The 20,190-nt window shown below is 38.1% G+C and overlaps 1 protein-coding gene across 1 annotated transcript in view; it reads right to left on the bottom strand.

Annotated features, from left to right (window-relative positions):
- Positions 1-19,577, bottom strand: part of LOC139709014 (uncharacterized) — a gene marked incomplete at its 3' end in the record, with an annotated part of 38,711 nt that extends 19,134 nt beyond the window's left edge. The window contains exons 1-4 of the mRNA XM_071620982.1: positions 19,412-19,577; positions 13,436-13,752; positions 9,709-9,784; positions 7,842-8,021 (exon numbers count right to left, since the gene is read on the bottom strand). Of these exons, the coding sequence (XP_071477083.1) occupies positions 7,842-8,021; positions 9,709-9,784; positions 13,436-13,752; positions 19,412-19,439 (601 nt within the window). The remainder of the gene's footprint in view (positions 1-7,841; positions 8,022-9,708; positions 9,785-13,435; positions 13,753-19,411) is intronic.
- Positions 19,578-20,190: the final 613 nt, after the last annotated feature.

Raw genomic sequence — 20,190 nt, 5'->3', positions numbered from 1 at the left:
TAAAATACACATAATGCAGCGCTGTTATTTACAGACATATCACCTAGAAGAATGATAATATCAGCATACTACATGTTTGTACACATATATGTATCTTCTGCAAATATGATACTACCAAGTGCACACATCATAATACCTTGCGCAAACATGAATAATCCTATACAAGCATGACCATGCAAAGTTTCAGGTACATTGGTCATCAAAGCACAAATAATTAAAGGTTGCCTTATGAACTACACAATTATTGTACAATATTCATAAAAAGATATGTCATATAGTTGCATATCAATTTCATGTCTTCTGCTTTCCAACATTAACACCAATACAATAACCTTGTGTAGACTACAGCAAACAAAAAATAAACAAAACAATCCTGTTTAACAAGACCTAATAAACATTATAATAATCTTGAAATGGTAATCTCAGTAAGAGAGGAAATAAATATTTGATTTAATTTTTGTGTTAAAATGCTGACAGAATTTGATATTACCTGTCACAACAACAACAAAAACCAGCTGATAACTATAGTCTATGATGGTGTTCACAGCTCAACAGTATGATATCCACTGGCAGTAACAGACTACAGCTGGCTTTCATTGACGGCAGTGGAGTATGTAATGGCTCTATTACTTCAAATGGTGGGCATAGAATTGCTGTGCATATTTCTCGTACAAGCAGAGGGTAAAGTCCAAGTGTATGAATAAGTTTTATCAGTCACAAATTTTGTATTTCCTATTAATGATGTACATAGAAGAAAAAACAAACAAACCAATAATCAAAAGTAAATTGTTGCAATTTCACGAACACATTTTGGAATGAGTTCCTCAAACAGAAAGGTGTGAAGTCATAGTTATGATCTGTAAATTGTACTCACATCCGTGACCTCAAAGAAAGGGTCACCGTGAAATCAAGTTGTGTTCAACCTGTGTCAAAGAATGGGGAAGTGTTAGGGAGAATTAGACCTAAACCATACACACAGGGAATACAATAATGAATAGCTCATATTGACACTATAGGGTAGTGTTTGTGATTGTATGATGTGGACATTTCCTGCAAGGTCAAAATTTGATCTACAACTTATCCGTTCATTCTAAGAATCAAATTCAATTAATCTGGCCTACCATTTCTTTACTGGAGTATAAGATGGCTAGTATTTACCTTATCACATATAAATGTGCACATATTTCATCGTGAGCAGCCGGGTTCATATGCTAGACATCACCATACGTGCAAATGAATGAGGTTTCAATTAATATCTAATCCACATCAGAGATCAAATGGGGTTAAAACACTTTCACAGTTTCAGTGTTGACTTGTGCACTTCCGATAATCTGGAGTTACTGTGCATCAGGTACCGGCAGAGCATATAATGCCGTAACTACATCTTAGTTTTCCCTTTTTGTGATGACTAAACTAATGTTGTCACTCCACAACAGAAAAGTATCTTCAGAGCTTAGTTATAGCATGATATTTCTTTTACCAACACATAATGATTTGTTTTGTTTTGTTTGTTTTATTTATTTAAACACGGATAAAAATACTTGCACTCAGCCGTTAGGCTGTTTTTCAGCAAGTCCGTTTGATATACACTGTACAAACAACATAATGTGGTACGATCAACGTATAGGATAATACATAGACAATAATCGGTATAACGAAACAAATAGATGAGAGAAAAAATACATATATACACAACACTCTTTACAAAACAGTCAGACAGTAGAATGTAGTATGAAGAGAGAAAAAAAAATATCGGAAAGGAAGTGATAAAAAAAAAATATTACTCAGAAATAGAAAAACTCATAAATCAAGTAAGAAAACAGAATCGATATCCTTCAGAAATTGTGCTAACCTTGTACATGTTCTCGTGGCTTCCGGTAATTGATTGAATAATTGAGCTGCTATGTAAACAGTACTACTTTTGCAGAAATTGGTCTTTGGTTTTGGTAACAATACTTTAAATGCCGAGTTCCTCAGATTGTAGTTAGATACTTTTACGTTCACTTGATAAGTCAAAAAATCAGGCAAAAGGTTATTTAAAACTTTGCTGAGAAAATCTACAAAACTATGCTGAAGGGGTGAATCTGTGCTATTGAAGATTTTGAAGGAAACCAAAGCCCAAAGAGAAATGTGGATTGAGTGAAAGCAGCAACATTACTAGAACATATCAGTGAAAGTTTGAGGAAAATCGGACAATTGATGCAAAAGTTATGAATTTTTGAATTTATGAAGTTTTGGTGTTGGAACCGCTGGATGAAGAGACTAACAGAGGTTATGGTGTCAGATGTGGAAAACAATATAAAGAAAATATAAAGGAAATTCCACAAAAATTGAATTTTTCATGACAATTACACATTCAATCAACTTGATACTGATATTGTTGCCCACACATGATGTCATTACCTCTAGTAGTTTCTTCATCCAGCGGTTCCATACCAAAACTTTAAAAAGTCATAACCTTTGCATCGCTTGTCCAATTTTCCTCAAACTTTCACGGATGTGTTCTGCTAATGTTGCTGCTTTCACTCAATCCACATTTCTCTTGGGATCTTGGTTTCCTACACTGTTTTCCTCTGAGTCAGTACAAATGTGAATTCTCTTCCTAAGCCAGCAATAAAGCAGACTTGTGCACCACTCCTTCTAAATACTTCAGCATTTGATAATTCAATTGGTCACTATGACAAAGATGGAATCACTAGATTTCCCTGTCAGTACTCAGAGCAAAATGTATCATGTGGAAGCGCAAGCAGACCTTGGCTGATTGGTTGTGATTTCTGGTACGGTATCGAAACCCGATAGCGAAATTCAGCAATTCACAAGATGTAAGTCACAGAATTCTGGCAGGTCTTCTAACTTGGGTTTGCCTTTAATATAGCATGCTTGACTCTGTCTCAATGTGAGAACCCTCTGGTTTGCTCCTCTCGCAATAAATACAGCAGGAGGGCTTTGGACAAAGACTCGGCCCAATTCAGCAGGGCTGATAGAAGGATAGATCCTGGACCCCATTTCATGAAAAGTTGATATAATAGCAACTCTTGCTGGAATGGTAATTGTCGTGGCAATGAATGACAAGAACCCAGCTTCCTGATTGGCTGTTGCTATGGGAAGTTGCCATTTCCACAGGAGTTGCTATCCTAACATCTTTCATACAATATAATTTATAATGGGGCCCTGGACCCGATCTTTTTGTGTATCATGCAGGTGAGTAAGAGGTGTACTGGCTATTTCTTGACAGTGCATTTGAATGGGGAGAGGGCCAGAAGTTTCAACCCTATCATGGCCCCTGGCGTCATCAGCCCCAATATGACAGATATAATTCTTCTTCTCCACTCAATATCAATTGACGTGCATGTCTATAAAATGGTATTGTAGGACCCTACTGCTACTATTTGAACAGGTCTGTACATTGTCTTGATGCTGTAGTCAGCTTAGTTAAATACATATTTTCTGTACACCTTGTCTCTGTATTCTCTGTCACTTCCATTAATAATCACTGTCTGACCAGTAGACCTCCAACCCTTTTATATTCCCCTGCCATATATGTTCCCTTTTGTATTTGTTCATTTCAGATAATGATTTACATGTGTCACATTCCTTTCCTGTTGTAATCAAACTCTCTTCCCTACACTGATTTACAGTATATCTATTCTGGTTGTATTAGACAGCATTAGCATAAGCATGAAAGCCTATAATACTCCAGTGAAAAAGGAAGTATTGCATTCTACAGATGTGGATGTGGAAGCTCAGTGAATGATGTAAAGTGCTTTGACATTATACATACATGTGTAGCATAGCAAAATGTGGTGACACTATACTGTATATATGCCATATATACTTAGCAATTCTAAATTTTCACAAATTGGGACTTCCCAACATTTTTTCAAGTGGTTAAATTCGCGATCATGGAGTACAGTACTGAATGGAGAAATGTATACGTGCACGTCACATTCATATCGGGATCAGAGTTAATATTTTCGCGTGTCTTTAAAGGGACTGTACAGTACTGGTCGAGGTAGGGATTCATGTTTTGAACATTCCTAAGTGAGATAATGAAAAGCCTCTTATGAATTATGAAAGAGCATGTAATTTTAAGAAGGATTCAACGTTTATTTGATGAAAATTGGTTTTCAAATGGCTGAAATATAAAAAAAAGTGATAATGATAAAAGGCGACATGCCACAACTTTATTAGGATCTCTTTGATTCACTTTGTTTTTGGATATCTCAGCCATTTCAAAACCGATTTTCGTCGAATAAACTTTTGATACCCCTTAGAACTGCATACTCTTTGACATGTATCTCATAGAGTGGTTTCTGAATATCTCGCAAAACGTTAAAAGCTAAATCTACACCTCGACCAGAACTGTACACACCCTTTAAATTCACAAATAGCACCTAACTTGAAAAATTCGTGAAAATAAAAACCTCGCTAAATATTTGGCATATACATTAGGGCCTATATATATCAAAAACTGATTATATGTATTACCATTAACATCAGAAAAGATACGACTATATACAGACTTTAGGATAATAATGTCAGAATCAACTAGTTTCTTATAAAAATCTTAGGGTATCAAAATTTCCAGAACGGAGCTTGCACTACAGAATGAAAGGGATCCAGGGCCCATTTGATAAAAAAGTTGATATGATAAAAACTCTGGCTGGAATGGCAATTGTCATGATGATGACAAGAATGCAGCTTTCTGATCGGCTGTTGCTATGGGAAGTTGTCATTCTAGCAAGAGTTGACATCTTAACGTCTTTTATGAAACGGGGGCCAGATGTTGATGGTATTTGAAAGCATAGAATTAGCAAATCTGTACTTTGATCATGGTGAAAAAGATTGCCATGTTTGGGTCTGGAATGTCACAACTGACTGCCAATGGCTTTTAGAACAAATAAACAGTCATAGAATGCTTATGAACGAATGCTATATACACTGTAAATGTCTATTTACACATCATAACAGACCATCAATGTGAGACAAATAAAGCAGATACTGCACATTGGCTGTACTGAGACACACATCCTCAGCTTTCAACAACCAATTGTAATAGTTTGGTATTGTGATTCACACATTCAAGATATGGCACTGCGTAAATATTGAAAGGGAGATTGAATTGACATGAATAAACTGCAGGTCACAGTGTGAAGGATGATCAGCCCATAGTGTGCATTATTGGTCAACTGACACAATCCTCTCGGGGCAAATTCTTGACCAACTAGCATGGATGTCTGGAAAGCAATTTTCAATCATAATTTAGCTGCAGTAACACAGGCAAAAGATCGTGATCTTTAAGATCTCAAAGTTTTGCCAGTGTAACCACAAACTTCCCGTGAACTTTCTCAGAAAACTTCTCACTCCAACTAGGAATATTTGAAAGCTCGGTACAACTGAAACTTTGCAAAGTCTGTCACACGACCAGTCCACCAACTGTTTAAGCCATCAATCAATGGATTTCAGGTGATGCCTCACTGGGAAGCACGTGGGTGCATTGTTACGTCACAATCGTTAGCTGTCAGACAGCGTACTCTATTTTCTTTCTTTCACAAAGTTCAAAGTTCAAAGTTCAAATCTATTTTCATTTCCATCAAATAGACAGAGAACTGTGTATATAAAGCAGAACATATTTGTAATAATTGCAAAAACGTAAATTAGCAAAATACATGAGATGATGAGTAACAAAATGAAGAAAACACATGCACGGTACAAATTGAATGAGGAGGGGAATGGAAATGGAGATTCCCACTAAAAAGCAAAGCTTGTACGATATGGGACCCCAATACGATATGGGACCCTCACAAGGGCGCAAGTGCACAAGTGACCCAAACTTCTTGACCTTTTGGATCGAGGAGTTTGCGTTGGCTGCCAGTGTGACTGGATGACCAAAGACTGTGAATACTTTGTGATCTTAACTCCTCAATCTTTTGCCAGTGTGACTGCAACTATGGACTGCATCGAAGGTCATAGGGACACTACAGTACAGGGTAGTGAGGGATTAGGTACTCCCTATTATGGTACTATAGCCTTTTTTACACTTGTGTTTCTTAACCCCGTACTTTCTCTGACCCAGGACTATCGTTAGTCCCGTACCAATTTTTTTCAGCTTTTTACACTCGACAATTAGTCCCGTACTAAGCTCTTGTCCGGGGCTAAGGAGAAAAGTGACCTTTTTACACTCGTATTTCTTAGTCCCGTACTTTCCAAACCACATGAATATTCATGATTACGCTGTGCACTGTACACGTACATGCACGCACCGGCAGCACTTGATTACCTCGTTTCTGATTGGTCAGTGGGGGGTCGGACTTTGTCTCTGTCGCTTAGCCCCAGATTATTTTTTCGTTCTGTTTACGCTCGCTTGCTTGGCACCGCAATTGCAGGGTTAGCACCGCAACTGCAGTGCTTACCCTGCTATTTCGCAGGGCCAGATAGTACAGGACTATCGGTGGGGCTAGCCCACTTTGGCAAAAACAAGTGTAAACAGAAAGTGGGCTAAGGAAAGTCCGGTACCAACGGTGGGGCTAAGGCCCCCCTTAGCCCCACCGTTTGTACGGGACTAAGCAAAAATTTGTAAGTGTAAAAAGCCCTTGAGTGATTGCTATGCCCCTCTTGGGTTTTGACAGTTAAGGACAATCAAACAACTTTTTTTTTTTTTTATTGGGGGGGACCTTATTTGATGCTTTCCATACAAATGGCAAAAAAAAAAAACTTGAAAAAATCTCATTTGGCTTCCAGATGGAAGTGCACATCAAACAATGACTGGAAAATGACTTCCCTGATTGACAAAGATGTCTGGAAACTGATTGTCAATGAAGAGACATTTCCTTATCCTTTTATCCTCTTTGTGTCACCACAGCCTTCCTGTTGGACTGAGGCACACTGCTACACCCTTAGTGGGCTTGCTTACTTTACAACAGGGTTTAGGTTCAATGGATTACTATACTGAATGCTGGTGAGAAAACTTTGAAAAAAAGAAAAAGAAATGTGCCTGGGCACATGGTGAGACAACAGTTTGGCATGGTCTAAGCCAAGACTTTTGGGTATAGCTTAGTTCCACTGTGAAAGGGTAAAAAGACATTGAGGGATTAAAGGGATGGTCTAGTACTGGCTGAGGTAAGGATTCAGCTTCTCAACTTTTTGTGAGCATTGGGGGGGGGGGGGGGTCGGGAGGGTCGTACGACACACCCCCCCCCCCCCCCCACCACCAAAAAAAAAAAAAATTCAGAAGGTCCACTTTTTGTAAAAGACATTTTTGTGGTTTTTTTTAGGGGTTTTTACCCTATATACAACAGGAAAAAAAGTGACCAGGTGGTGTTCCAGCAAATTGTCAAAAACCTCGTAAATTTCATAACTTAGTTTTAATATGCCATACCTTATTTCTAAGCCGCACTGCCATGCCGAAAAAGTCAAATGGCCCCATTTTTATCATTCGAATAGGAATTCATAGTTTATTTGAGGAAGACTGATTTTGAAATGGCAGAGATATCAAAAAACAAAGTATATCAAAGCAATTTTAATAAAAGGTGGATCCCACCGTTGCTTTTAATTGTGTCAATTTGTTTTGATATCTCAGCCATTTCAAAACCAATTTTCATCAAATAAACTTTGAATGCCTCTTAGAATTACATGCTCTTTCATACTTCATAAGAGGTTTCTTGCTACATGTATCTCATAAGGTAAAGCTGGAAACCTGAAGTCCCACCTCAACCAAAACTATACCATCCCTTTAACCCGTTGATGACGAGTCCCGAGTATACTCAGGCAGGTGTCTATGAGAAATGCATGTTGAAGCAAAATCAGTCCGTTCTCAATGGGTTAAGAAACCGGAGTATTACCTTTGCAAGCAGAGACCAGTGGGTGATGGCCATCCTGCAGTGCATCCACCACCATTCCCTGGCCCAGGGGGTCCTGCTTGGACCTCAGATGGCCCAACCAGTAGTCTACCATCTCCTTCTGTCCAGACTCACAGGCACAACATAGCAGGCGGATTAAATCTTCTGTGTCATCAGCACAGCCTGACAGAAGGGAGATAAATGTGCATAAAATAGTAACTGAACATATTAAGGTCGAAGGTAACTAGAATTTGACCAAATAGTAATTTCCAAATGTCCAATAGGACAATAATTTGGTCATGAGAGAATAAGAAAATGATCATCTAATTTATGTGCAATACCACTGGTGAATAATCATTGTACTTTGGCTAGACTAAAGTTTATAAGCCATAACTTCAGCTAGTTATGCTCAGTGGTGATATAATCATAATCAGGATTGTTAATACAAAAACATTTCTTTGGTTTATTTAGTCATGGGGGTACATCTCCAAAGCTGAGGGTCAAAGGTCAATTGAGAGTACTATGGTTAAAAACATTATAATCTAGTCATAACTTCAGCTAGTAATGTCCAGTGTTAGGTTGGATAGAGAGAATGGTTGGAAAGAAAAAAGGAAAATTAAAACAATTGTTTGGTTGAAATGAAAGTGTAGAGGTTCAAAGGTCAACGTCAAGGGTGATTGAGCTTTAGTTAAAACCTGCCGCTGTCCAGTCATGACCCTGGCTAATGAAGTCCAATGAGGTGCAAGTTTCATATGATGGATAGAAAAAATATGGGAAATATTCCCTCTGTGCCACAAACGTATAAAAGATCAATCCTCTAGGTCAGCGTATAAGATGAATAAACTTCCCTTACAAGGTAAATGGAGGGTCACCGTTGTGGTGGAATAGAGCGATTGATTGTAGTGGAAAGGAGACGGATCTAAGTTTACCTCAGTTGCTTGCACTAATTAAATAAATGGTTCATTTTCAATTAGATGTTTATGATGGTTATTAATGCACAGAAACTCTTTGTCACCTTTTTTTCATGTGTTATAGTAAAAGTGGAAATTTTTGAGGTGTGCAAGTTTCATGCACTTTGCGCAACATGAAATTAGCATCAAAATGAAGGCATCAGAATTTAGAATGCCAACCAGTTATCATTTACCCTTGTATGTACTTGCAAAGCCCTTCAAAGATGTTTGAAGGCTTGCTTGATAGTCATGACTGTCTGCGAGTTTCAAACACACGAAACTCATCTTACCAGACGGAGCGCAAAAAAACCAATCTCCTAAAAATGTTTACTTTCACAGTAATTTGTTTGCGAGACTTGCAGGGTACTTTAACCTGTCAAGTCCCAGAGTTTGCTGCAGGAATTATCAATTTATCATCCTTTAATTGACATCTTTGAATTTCAGTGCATAGTACTTCCTGGAGTAAGCCTAGAGGGAATTAGTCAAAATCATCAAATCTGCAATCTAAGTTTAGAAGAAATCTTTTTTTTTTTTAAATCAACAATTTGAGAGAAAAACAAAACACCTTCATCTTCTCAAATATGTTGTCAATCTGATGAACAGTTATACAATTACCGACCATGGTTTGTTTGTTGTTTTGTTAAATAATTTTGCAAGCAAAATGAACAATGGCATATAACCCAAAGAAAATTTTAGTTTTTCATTTTATTACCTTTAATACCGATCTTACCTAATCTTTTTATCTTTCTAAATGACAATAGATATTAATAATGCATGACAAAAACCTACAATAAAATCATAACATCAGAAACCAAAGAAATGCAAATTCTGGGGTTTACTGAGTTCATGGAAATAAGGTAGATTCCCTGAAAGGGTGATCATAAAGTGAAAAGTATTGCCCGATGCCAGGCAAAACCTACCTTCTATTGAAGTCATAAGTTTGGTGACAAGACTCATGTGACCATGAAGGGTAGCTATTTCCAGTCCACTTTTGCTCTGGAAAATATAATTATTGAAAGTGCAGGAAACAGAATTAAGGACTTACAGAATAATCCAACATGTCCGGCAGCAAACGTTTTTATGTGCAAAAATAATACTAAAAGTAGAATTCAGTCAGATGACTCACATGAAAGACTAAATATGCCACAGATTTGATGTACACTGACTAACACCATGATAAAGTCAAAGAATACATCCGTGTGAATTGGCACTAAATCTTATCTTGCTCTCACTCAGTATTTCAGAAGCTGTTCAAAATTGCATCACACTACCCAGACCTTGACACAAAACTTCAAAGTGAAAATGTTATATGATAGCTATCATATGATTGTTCAAATTGTGATGCATTACCTTTCACTTTAAACTTTGATGAATGAATTTCTATCTTTATAAAAAGAAGGATGTAAGAAAATTGACTAATGAAAAATGACGATGGGAAGCTGCTTCTTGTTTTTGTGTTTTGGTTGGGTGTTTTTTTTTAAATGCTTTGCCTTTTCTTGTAGAGGTTGAGTCATCTAATTGATCGCCTCACAAAAAGGGAAAGGCATGTAATTCAATGTCCAACTCGATAGAGGAATTGACACGTACACAAATTAGCGGGTTACAAAACCTGAGTTTTGTAACCCCCTAGAAAACTCGAGTTTTTTGCACGTGTGGACACAAAAACCCCACAAATTAGCACGATCAGCAGTGCAATGCTTAACCCGAGAAATTTTGCTCTTATTTCTGAATCAGCGCACTAATTTGCCTTGCAGTCATGTGTGAAGGGTGGGCAAATAAACTCCAGATTTTTTATCCCATCATTCAAAGCAAACGCTACAACAGCATGCGCTCGACACCACTGTGAGGCACAAGAACAATAGTTTCTATTGATCAGCAATTAGCGGGTTATTTCCGAACATGCGTGTGTGAACAGTTGCAAAAACACTTGAGTTTCCAAGCACGATTGCTAACCCGCTAATTTGGAGCATGTGAACAGTTGCGAGTTTTGGAGTGCGCTCGTTAACCCACTATTTTGTGCGTGTGAATGCAGCTAAATGTCAAATCTTGGCCATAAACTCTCGGGTTAAAACACCAAAATTTGGCATCCAGATGTGAGGAATATGGCATGGCACACATTCCATGCTATTGTTTGTTTGCCTTTTTGACATTGATGGTACATATTGCACCCGACAGACTGAAACTGAAGAATAAACCTAATCAACAAAATGCAACAATCCCATAAAACCAGGAGACTGCACCATATACATTGTAGAGATGCATTGAGATATATGGAGTGTATTCACTCCTACCAGCTACTGTAACATGCATTCCACAGTCAAATGTAATTATAATATGCACATATTTATATTAATACATGTACTTGAAATTTATGTGAAATCCCTTTGAGGCTGCAATGATCAGTGATTGCAATATCTAATGTATGGAATTCATGACTCGAGTTTGATTGACACAATATGACACTCACAAAGCCTTCAACAACATGATTGCCTTAACATACATGTACATGAAGGCCTGGGGGCATTTTGTCCGGCAAATTTGTCAGATAAATTTGCTCTCAGCCAATCAGATGCAAGGGTTTCAGTAGCTTTTAACAATTTGTCAGAAGAAAAAAAATCAGACAAAATGCTTCATGAAATGCTCTCCTGGAAGGAAACAAAAATTGACACACTTGAGTATAATTATATAGTCACACGTATACAATATCTTTCAAGACAATGTGAAATCGAGGTTCACTAAAACTTTCTAGTATTTAACCATGTCTAATCATGTCAGTGGTGTTTGTAAAGCTACATTTTTAACTTTTTTTTTTGTGCATTACACAAAATAGGTAGAATATGACCCTTTCTCAATTTGAGGAAGTCTAAAGAAAAAAACTTGTACATGTCTTTCTGTCCTTTCCCTTCAATCATAGTGCAGAAATGTATTTCTCGATTGTGAATATATAATATGCACTTTAAAAACATTGCTGGCACAACAGTATACGGCTAATCAGTTTGGTTGTTTTGCTTATACAGCCTTGCTCTACTTTGTACGGGTGAAATCAAACAGACCAACTTTCTACGAATCTTTCTCTGCAAAAAAACACACACACACAACACACATAGAGAGTATAAACATTAGAGTCATCAGAGTCATATGACAATTGAAATATATACAGTATATAAAAATCTTCATTAATACATTTGACACTTTCAATTCCATATGGGCAGACACTGAAATTGCTCCCCCCCCCCCCCCCCAATGTGAATAGAAAGTGGCAATTTTTGTCAACTAATGTGGAAGTGTGTGGGCACAATTTATATTTCTCACAAGTTTCATTATAGTCAGGATATACCAGTTTGACCTGTAAATATGAAAATGTGTGAAGTAAAATGTTTACGGAACCCGAGCAGTGTTCCAGGTCTAGTACTATAAAAGCATGATGTACCTCTTACAACAGTGTGCAAGTGTGAGCAGTTCCTGTTCCATAATAAGCACATAATGTAAGTGGAGGGTGGAATCCCACCAGAGGTGGAATATCACATGAACACTGACAATAAGAATTTCAATGGTTGTAACAAAGGAACCTCTTTGTTGCTGCACCCCTTCAACTGACTGGATAGGAAACTTAAGGATGTGAAATTTGTTATCCCCAAAGTCCCCCCCCCCCCTTCCAACAAATCAAAACAAAACAGTGAGCCTCTGTATCTGTGTTAATATTCTATCACCTTTATCTTCTCTCATCTCCTAACTAGTGGTAGATTGGTTCATGTTCATAATACTATTCATGCTATATTTTCTCTCTTTTGTAGGCATTTTCTTCACAACCTTTCTACTACAAAATTTTTCAAATTTGTACAAGAATATGTTCCTCCAGTGCATATTGAAAAAAAAAAGTTTAATTTCAATTTCAATGTGTACATTTGCTCATCCAGTAAACTGTTACACAATATCAAAAAACTTTCATCAGTTGGGGATTATTGTACAACCTGAGCTGTAGCTCAACATGCCTCCAAAATGGGACACAATACTAGTCTTTGAAAGGAATTTTGGCCAAGAAAGATGATAAGAGTCCATCTTGACTAAAAGAATCATTAAACCCCATCTTCATGCCGCACTTTGCAGGGGCGGATCCAAGAATTCCATAAAGGGGAGGCGCCTTTACAAAATTAAAGGGGGCGCACAAGCCCCCCTTTTTTCTTTTTATTTCTTTTGTTTTAACAAAAAAAATAAAGAGGGGGCGCGTGTCCGGTGCACCCCCTCAGGATCTGCCACTGCTTTGTCACCAATCTTCAGTTCAACAATTGGAGGACAAGTAGACGTCAAAGAGCTATGGCAGAGTGTCATTACTCAGCTTGAGAAAGTCCATAGGAGTGGGTGAAAGCTTAAAAAAAAGAAAGAAAAAAAAACTATAAAGTTTGGTAGAAGCCATAACCTCCTGTTGTATTAGACAATTTTTTTTGCTGGAAATAGATGGCCGTTGAGTAGTCATTTGACCCTCTGAATACCACACTAATTACCTGTCCACAGGTTCTTGTCTGAAATTTGTGCACATTTGGCTAATTGGCACCACAAGGGTTAATGAACAGTACACAGTTACTAATATTTCCATTCACTTTGATAATTGGGAGCATTAAGAAAGAAAACAGCAACAACAACTCTTACCTCAAGATTTTTACCCAGTGGATCCACTCCCCAGCATATTAGCACCATCGCAGCGGGAATATCTCCTCTGCGGCAGGCAGTGTGAAAGAAACCGTACCTCCGGTGGAGTTCCTCAGGACGACTGACCGCCTCTGAGTTGGCGGCACCTACGGTCATCTGGACTGACTTCCCCTCCTGGACTGGAAACCCATATGGGCAGTAGAGGGGAAACAGGTGATTCTGGACGTCCTGTTCAGACATGGTCTGCATGAAGCGATACACAGCCCTGACAGTGTCCGTGTGCCTCTCAAGAATGTCCAAGATGGCCTTGCAAACATCTTGTCAAGAAAGAAAGAAAGAAAGAATTACTGCAAAAAGATTGTGGGACATTGGGCTTTATGTGGACAATGTTATTGAGAGGACTCCTGCAGAATTAAACTCTTCTCCCTGGTCCAAAATGAACTAAGTCCCTTTTTTATCATTTTAGCTGCTGATGCAATAAAACACCTGATATCAATGAACAGAATGGACCAGTCAATATTTGACAGATTTACCCCACGCACATCTTCCTCATTTCTGTTGCCATGATCTGAAAACAAAAAATGGTTGATTAGCAAACTGATGCATAATTATTTGAAACAGCATAAGAAGAGTCAAAATGTTGTTGCTGTCGATGTTGTTGTTGTTGTTGTTGTTATTGTTGTTGTTGTTGTTGTTGTTGTTCATGATGTTGTTGTTGTTGTTGTTGTTATATCACTGTTTAATGACTGGGGTACACCACTGGTATTCATATGTGATGACTTATATATAAAATGAAATACAACTGGTTGTACACTCGCCATGACTCAGCTTGATTTTAATACTTTGAATCAATGCCACAGTGTTCTCTGCAAACCTTTCCTATCTATCGGTAAAATCTAAAGCATGGATATAAGAAGTCAATATCTACTCAGCATTTTGATGTAATTTTGTGCTCCCTCCGAGAAACTAGATTAGATTCTGAGAAGGACAGTTATTTACTAATGTGTGATGCGCAATTTTATTTCTTGAAGTTAACTAGTTGTAGAATGCTACAATATGTCACTCTACAAATTTGCCACTGTTTACATTTTAAGAGTGGATATGACTCCTTTCTATTGTCATAAGCTGTAAGATATGATAAGATGCATATCTTCCAGGGTTTAACAGGAAAACAAAGCAAAACAAATACGCACCTGGGAGAGTTTCATGACATTAATGTTTTCATGAATCAAACTTTGAACACATTTCCTATTCATAATCAATTGATTGCCTTGTCTCTTAATACATTGCCACAGTTTTGATTGTGATTGTAATCAAATATCTCTGCCATTTGATGATAATAGAATAAAAATAATATGTTGTACCAGGCACTGATGGGCCATATCAGCTATCCTCTCTCTCAGCATCACAAACAAATGAATATTGCACGTATCACAAAATCTCAATTCATTGACCTCTTGTATCATGTTCTAGACTTGTCACTTCCACTAATTTCAATTCGTCATTTGCATTTCAGTTCTTGGGTGGTTTTTTTTTTTGACAGTTTGAAGACTGATTGTAAGACTCCACGAAATTTCAATGCATATGGTAGAATAAAGACTAAATGACATCTATTATCACAATCTCATGAATAAATGTGCTTTTCATGCCATATTTTGCAGAAGTTACCTGTCATAAAAACAATTAGAAGATGAGGATGACCAATTAAGTTCTCCAACTGCATTTCTTTGGATTGCTTATACATCTATAGATTTTGATTTTTGTTTTCATTTTTTCAACTATTCATTGTTACTTTAAAATCTCTTTTTCCCTCTTAGGTAAAAGTATGAAGCATTCTCTTTTATTTGACATCTTTGTTGTCTGTTGATATTGAATGGTTTGCATTAGATGCAGAATTTTCAAAAGCCATTTAGTTGCTAAAAAGTTATGATGCAAAAAAATCATGTGTATGTTGGAAACATAACTGAGAAGATAGAAGTTCTTGCATGTTCCTCTCTAAAATGTATATTTTAAAATTTTTTTGATGAATCCACGTAACCAGTTCCATCTACGTTTAGACCTAATATTTCTTAAATCATCAAGACAGTGAAATTAAAAGGTGTTAGTTTAGTGCTGAAAAGATGATAATTTTTGCTGCAAAACTTTTTTTTCAACTTGATGAGTAAATGAGGATTTATTCTCATGACAAACTAGATTTTTTTTTTTCTGTTTCAATTTCGGCAGTATAGATCTTCAAATAGATATGAAGTGGACTCTGAACACATCACATACAGTAAACAGCGATTAGCTTTTCTTTGCCAATGTACGCCATGTTCTTCACATATTGACTAAAAAAGAGCATGATGTGACACTAATGATTAACACTTCTTCCGAGAAAATAAATCAGTACCTCGAGCAACCTGGTCAACAAACAGAAACTTATGATGCAATGCATGCATTTTATCTTCACTCCCATCATTTTCCAATAGGGGTTGCAAATATAATCCCTCCTTCAAACGCTGACTAAGTAGGCTACTACTAAAAGTGCACACTTTGGCGGTATGGAAATTTTAACGCATTTTGTGTGACCAGAAGCTGGCGCAAAAAGAAATGCATCCAGGACATATTTCTGCTTGTTGCTACTATGTACCACTATGTAATGCCTTGATTACACAAAATCATTAAAAAAATGAATAATGTGAAATTCATCTTACTCGGTAGAGTGAGAAAATATCCAAGTATGCTTTAAAAGTTAAAGATAAACTGCAATAGTTTTGTCTGTCCATGTTGTACATACATTACACACTAACTCTATAAATGGTATAAAACACAATGGCCAATTAAATTTTAAAGCTGTTATCATATTTTTAAACAATATTAGGCCATTCATATAAAAAAAAAGTTTCAATGAGTATTCATTACTTGACCTACTTTTTTTAGTACATAGATGTCTGTCCAGCATTGCTCACATGACCCCCAAATTTTCATTATGGCAAAAATTCTAATGGACTGCTTCTTTGAAGCAATTTTGGGCAAAGTTAATTATCTCTCATTAAAGTGTTCTAAAAGATGGCATTGGATGGGGGGTAATACACATTGGAAACAGAAAATAAAGCCATATCTCTGAAATGTGCCATTTTACTGTGGAAATGCCTATGAGGAAATAATCTATCTTGAATTGCACTTCGATCATTACTAGTAAAATGCAGCATTACAAAGCCCCCAAACTTGAGTGTTGGAGAAACAATTAATTTTAGAGCTGTTCATCACAAACTTCACTTTTCAGGGATCCATTCCAGCGTGTAATATGTCCACAGAGAACAGAAAGAGTTGTGACAAAAGATTAAAATCATTTTATGTTATGTTTGTTTAAAGGGGAAGGCTAGTAACTGATCAGTGGGAATCAGTGGAAATGCTGGGAGATGATTGCTCCAGTCCTTATGGGATTCATTCAAGAGTTCATTGTATATCTATTGTTGTGTGAAAATGATTTGCTTCAGAATGGTCTCATATTCAAGTAATGTGCAGTTTAATGCTTCCAGGTTAGCGTCCCTGGTCAGTGATGGAGCATTAATCTGCACATTACTTGAATATGAGACCGTTCTGAAACAAATCATTTTCACACAACAATAGATATACAATGAACTCTTGAATGAATCCCATAAGGATTGGAACAATCATCTCCCAGCATTTCCACTGATTCCCACTGATCAGTTACTAGCCTTCCCCTTTAAATTTCAAAGGAAATGTAAAGCCTCTTAAGACCGGGCGTCCATTAGGGCGCAGACAAGATGCAGAAAGCAACTTAAGTAATTCTGCACTCATTCGCCAACCCCTCCGCACGTTCTTGAAAAAGTCTGTTCACTGTCCTGAACATGACCGGGCGTTTCCGCACCTTCGGGAGAGAGACAAAATTTCCGCATCCAAATTTTGATGGAGACCAAAATTTGGACGTGGAACTGAACTTCCTGACACCTTTGGCAACTTGTCGTGAGGACATCGCAAGGACATCCCCACGACTGTTCCATAACACTTCTGCCCCTTCCGTTAGAATCCTGCGGTGCTGGCAGTTTCATGAATGAAAGCGGAGGACACTCGGAACGTTTTAGTACAGTGCAGTGCTGATGCCTGAAGAAAAATGCAAGTGCATGAAGCGACTGCGGACATTGTAGTTGAGACACAAAAGAGTCAACAAATTCTTACGAGCAAAAGGATTTTGAAGGTGAAAAATTGATACAGTATTATGCCTATGAAACATAAAAACACAATGAAGGGGGAGGGGTAACGTCCCAATCGTAACCCGGCAGCCTAACCGTCTTCCTCTGATGACGAACAGGTAAATGTCAGCATTTCCCAGCGACCAATGAAGAAGGCAGAACAGAAGACAGTGGATACTTTGTCAACAGTAACTATGAAGAAGAGAAAGCAGCCCCCTCCACTCTGAGTAAACTTTTTTGTTGGTTTCGTTCTTTTCAGAATTCATTTTCATTTGAGGGATTTGCCATTGCACAGTACATTGTTTTATTCATTTCAAATGTGACTGCCCAGCTCAAAGCCCACAAAGTGGAACTACGTCAAATTTTTTTTTTTAATCTTTAAACTTACGAAGTTCTAAGCTTGTAAAACTATTCAACTTGTTAGAATTTGACCATCCTAACCCATTCAAAGGGGACCACGATGAGTGTGCTACCCGAGCATCTCTCACAGCTTGAGGCAAAGTAAATTTCGGCTGGTGTGACCTCCATGATGGCTAGCAGTCAAATGAGAAAAATCGAAAGTCAGCTCCCAATTTAGAACCTTGCCCCACTTCCTTATACTGTCCGCATATCTGTTGTCGGCAAGTATCCTGATTGTCCTCGTTCATGATTTTACCACTCCTGGTGTAATCCTAGATGTGTCCGCGCTGTCCGCCTACGATCGAGTACGATGTGCATTATATTCTGGGGTATTTTGCGCTCTTCCTGAGTGATTCCTAGGACACTCCTACACCTAGTACCTAGGAATGTCTGCAGTCAGTCCGCAGAGATTCCTGGGAATGTCCCAAGACAAGCTGATTTGCACACTTTTTACGCGTCTGATGCGGACAGGATGTCGAAATGACAGACAGAATTTGCTTCTGCAACCCTTCCTAGGCTAGGCTTATCCGCTCCCTAGTGGACGTCAGCCTTATCTAAAGTGCTTGAATTAAAGAAGTCCTAGAATGACTGGCTGTGGCATTTATGCTACTTTAATAGTACATGTATGCATGCTGGAACATTGGCCTGAAACTTTGCAGTCCATGGCAATATTTTGAATAGAATTCACAGTAGAGTGGAGGAGGAAGTAGAAATACAAAATTCGCTTATAACGAACACGGTTATAGCGAAATTTTCGTTACACAAAGTCTTTTCCGAGCGCCACTGACAAAGAGAAACAAAAGAAATGTGCTCCGTTATAACGAAATGCGAATTGCTTTCGAAAAAACGTAGCGGAACAAGCATTTATTTTAGCGTCTCTGCACGGGCGAACGCTCCACATTACTGTGTGTTCGCTCCTTGCGTCACACACAGTTTTTGAGGGGAACTGGCATTTAATATTGTAATACAATAATCATCCCATTTCACATAGCTTTCCAGTGTATGATGAGTATTCAGCAAACAGAATATGATATGTATGCATGGTTTCCTTGTTTTTCGTTGTATATTGTAGTTGTTCGGTTATAACGAAATTTCGTTATAATGAAAGAAAACTGCCGGTCCCGAGCATTTCGTTATAACGGGAGTGCACTGTATTGAATATTTGACAATCCTGGGATAAAAATGGCAGGGCCACCTGGAAAAGCACTGAAGCAGTTTTTAATGCTGAGTAAAAGGTTGTTCAGTTGATAAGATATTAAATAAAAAAAAAAAGGAGGCTACTTTTTTATGCAATTCAGACAGCAAAAAATCAATAACAATATCTAGGTGAATTACTACTACAGTGATTTCCGACAGTTCTGCTCAGATGTAGATTACGTACCATGCCATTTGTCATTGCTTACATCCATTTGCGCTTTTACAGTTAGGGTTCTCCTTCCTCGCAGAGATGAAATCTGTGATGATGCGAATTGATGACTTTCCGGACAGGAGAGAACTCTTTCATCGTCCCGACTTCGGCCGCCGTGGCGGTCTACTGTACTAGACCGGAAAAATACTGGTCAAAGCGATCTTAATGAAGCTGCATTCATCATTATCTCACTCTGTCTTTGTTCATCTGTCGAAGATTAATTGGGGATCTTGAAAGAAATAAAATACAGTGGGATATTTTTGCGAACTGCAGCAGAAGAGGAAGTCGCGTACAAACAGCGATCGACGCGGCGACTTGATCTTTCGGTGTGGATGCTGTCTATGGAAGCATCCCCGCCGCACCTTGACGGCGAAACGGTTTTCAGAGGATACGTGCGTTGCGGGTCGGTGAACTCGGATCTGTTACTAAAGTAGCTGGCTTGCTAGCTGTCTGCGCCTGCTTCCCTCGAAGTTGTACTTGCAGTTGTTCAAAGCTGATTTATATTATTCCCGTCACTGGGATAAACAGGCATAAAATGGAAAACCAGATATTGCGGTTTGAAACTGACGTTGTTTCATCTGTCGAGTCAACAGCTCATGCAGGCTTTTATAGTAGAATACATGTACCACTGCTACGACAAAGTACGGCAAACTACAACGACGTCGGTTACTGCGCGAGCAGGCCAAGTAGCACAGTAGCTGATCAATCGTGCGACCACCAGTGGACTCGTACGACTGGATTGTGCTACCAAC

Source organism: Diadema antillarum, unplaced genomic scaffold (assembly GCF_040938485.1).
Source record: "Diadema antillarum isolate AM-2024a unplaced genomic scaffold, OU_Dant_1.0 seq00001399_RagTag, whole genome shotgun sequence".
NCBI lineage: Eukaryota > Metazoa > Echinodermata > Echinoidea > Diadematoida > Diadematidae > Diadema > Diadema antillarum.
The sequence above is the reverse complement of the archived record's forward strand: the minus strand, read 5'-3'. Positions and strand labels throughout refer to the sequence as shown.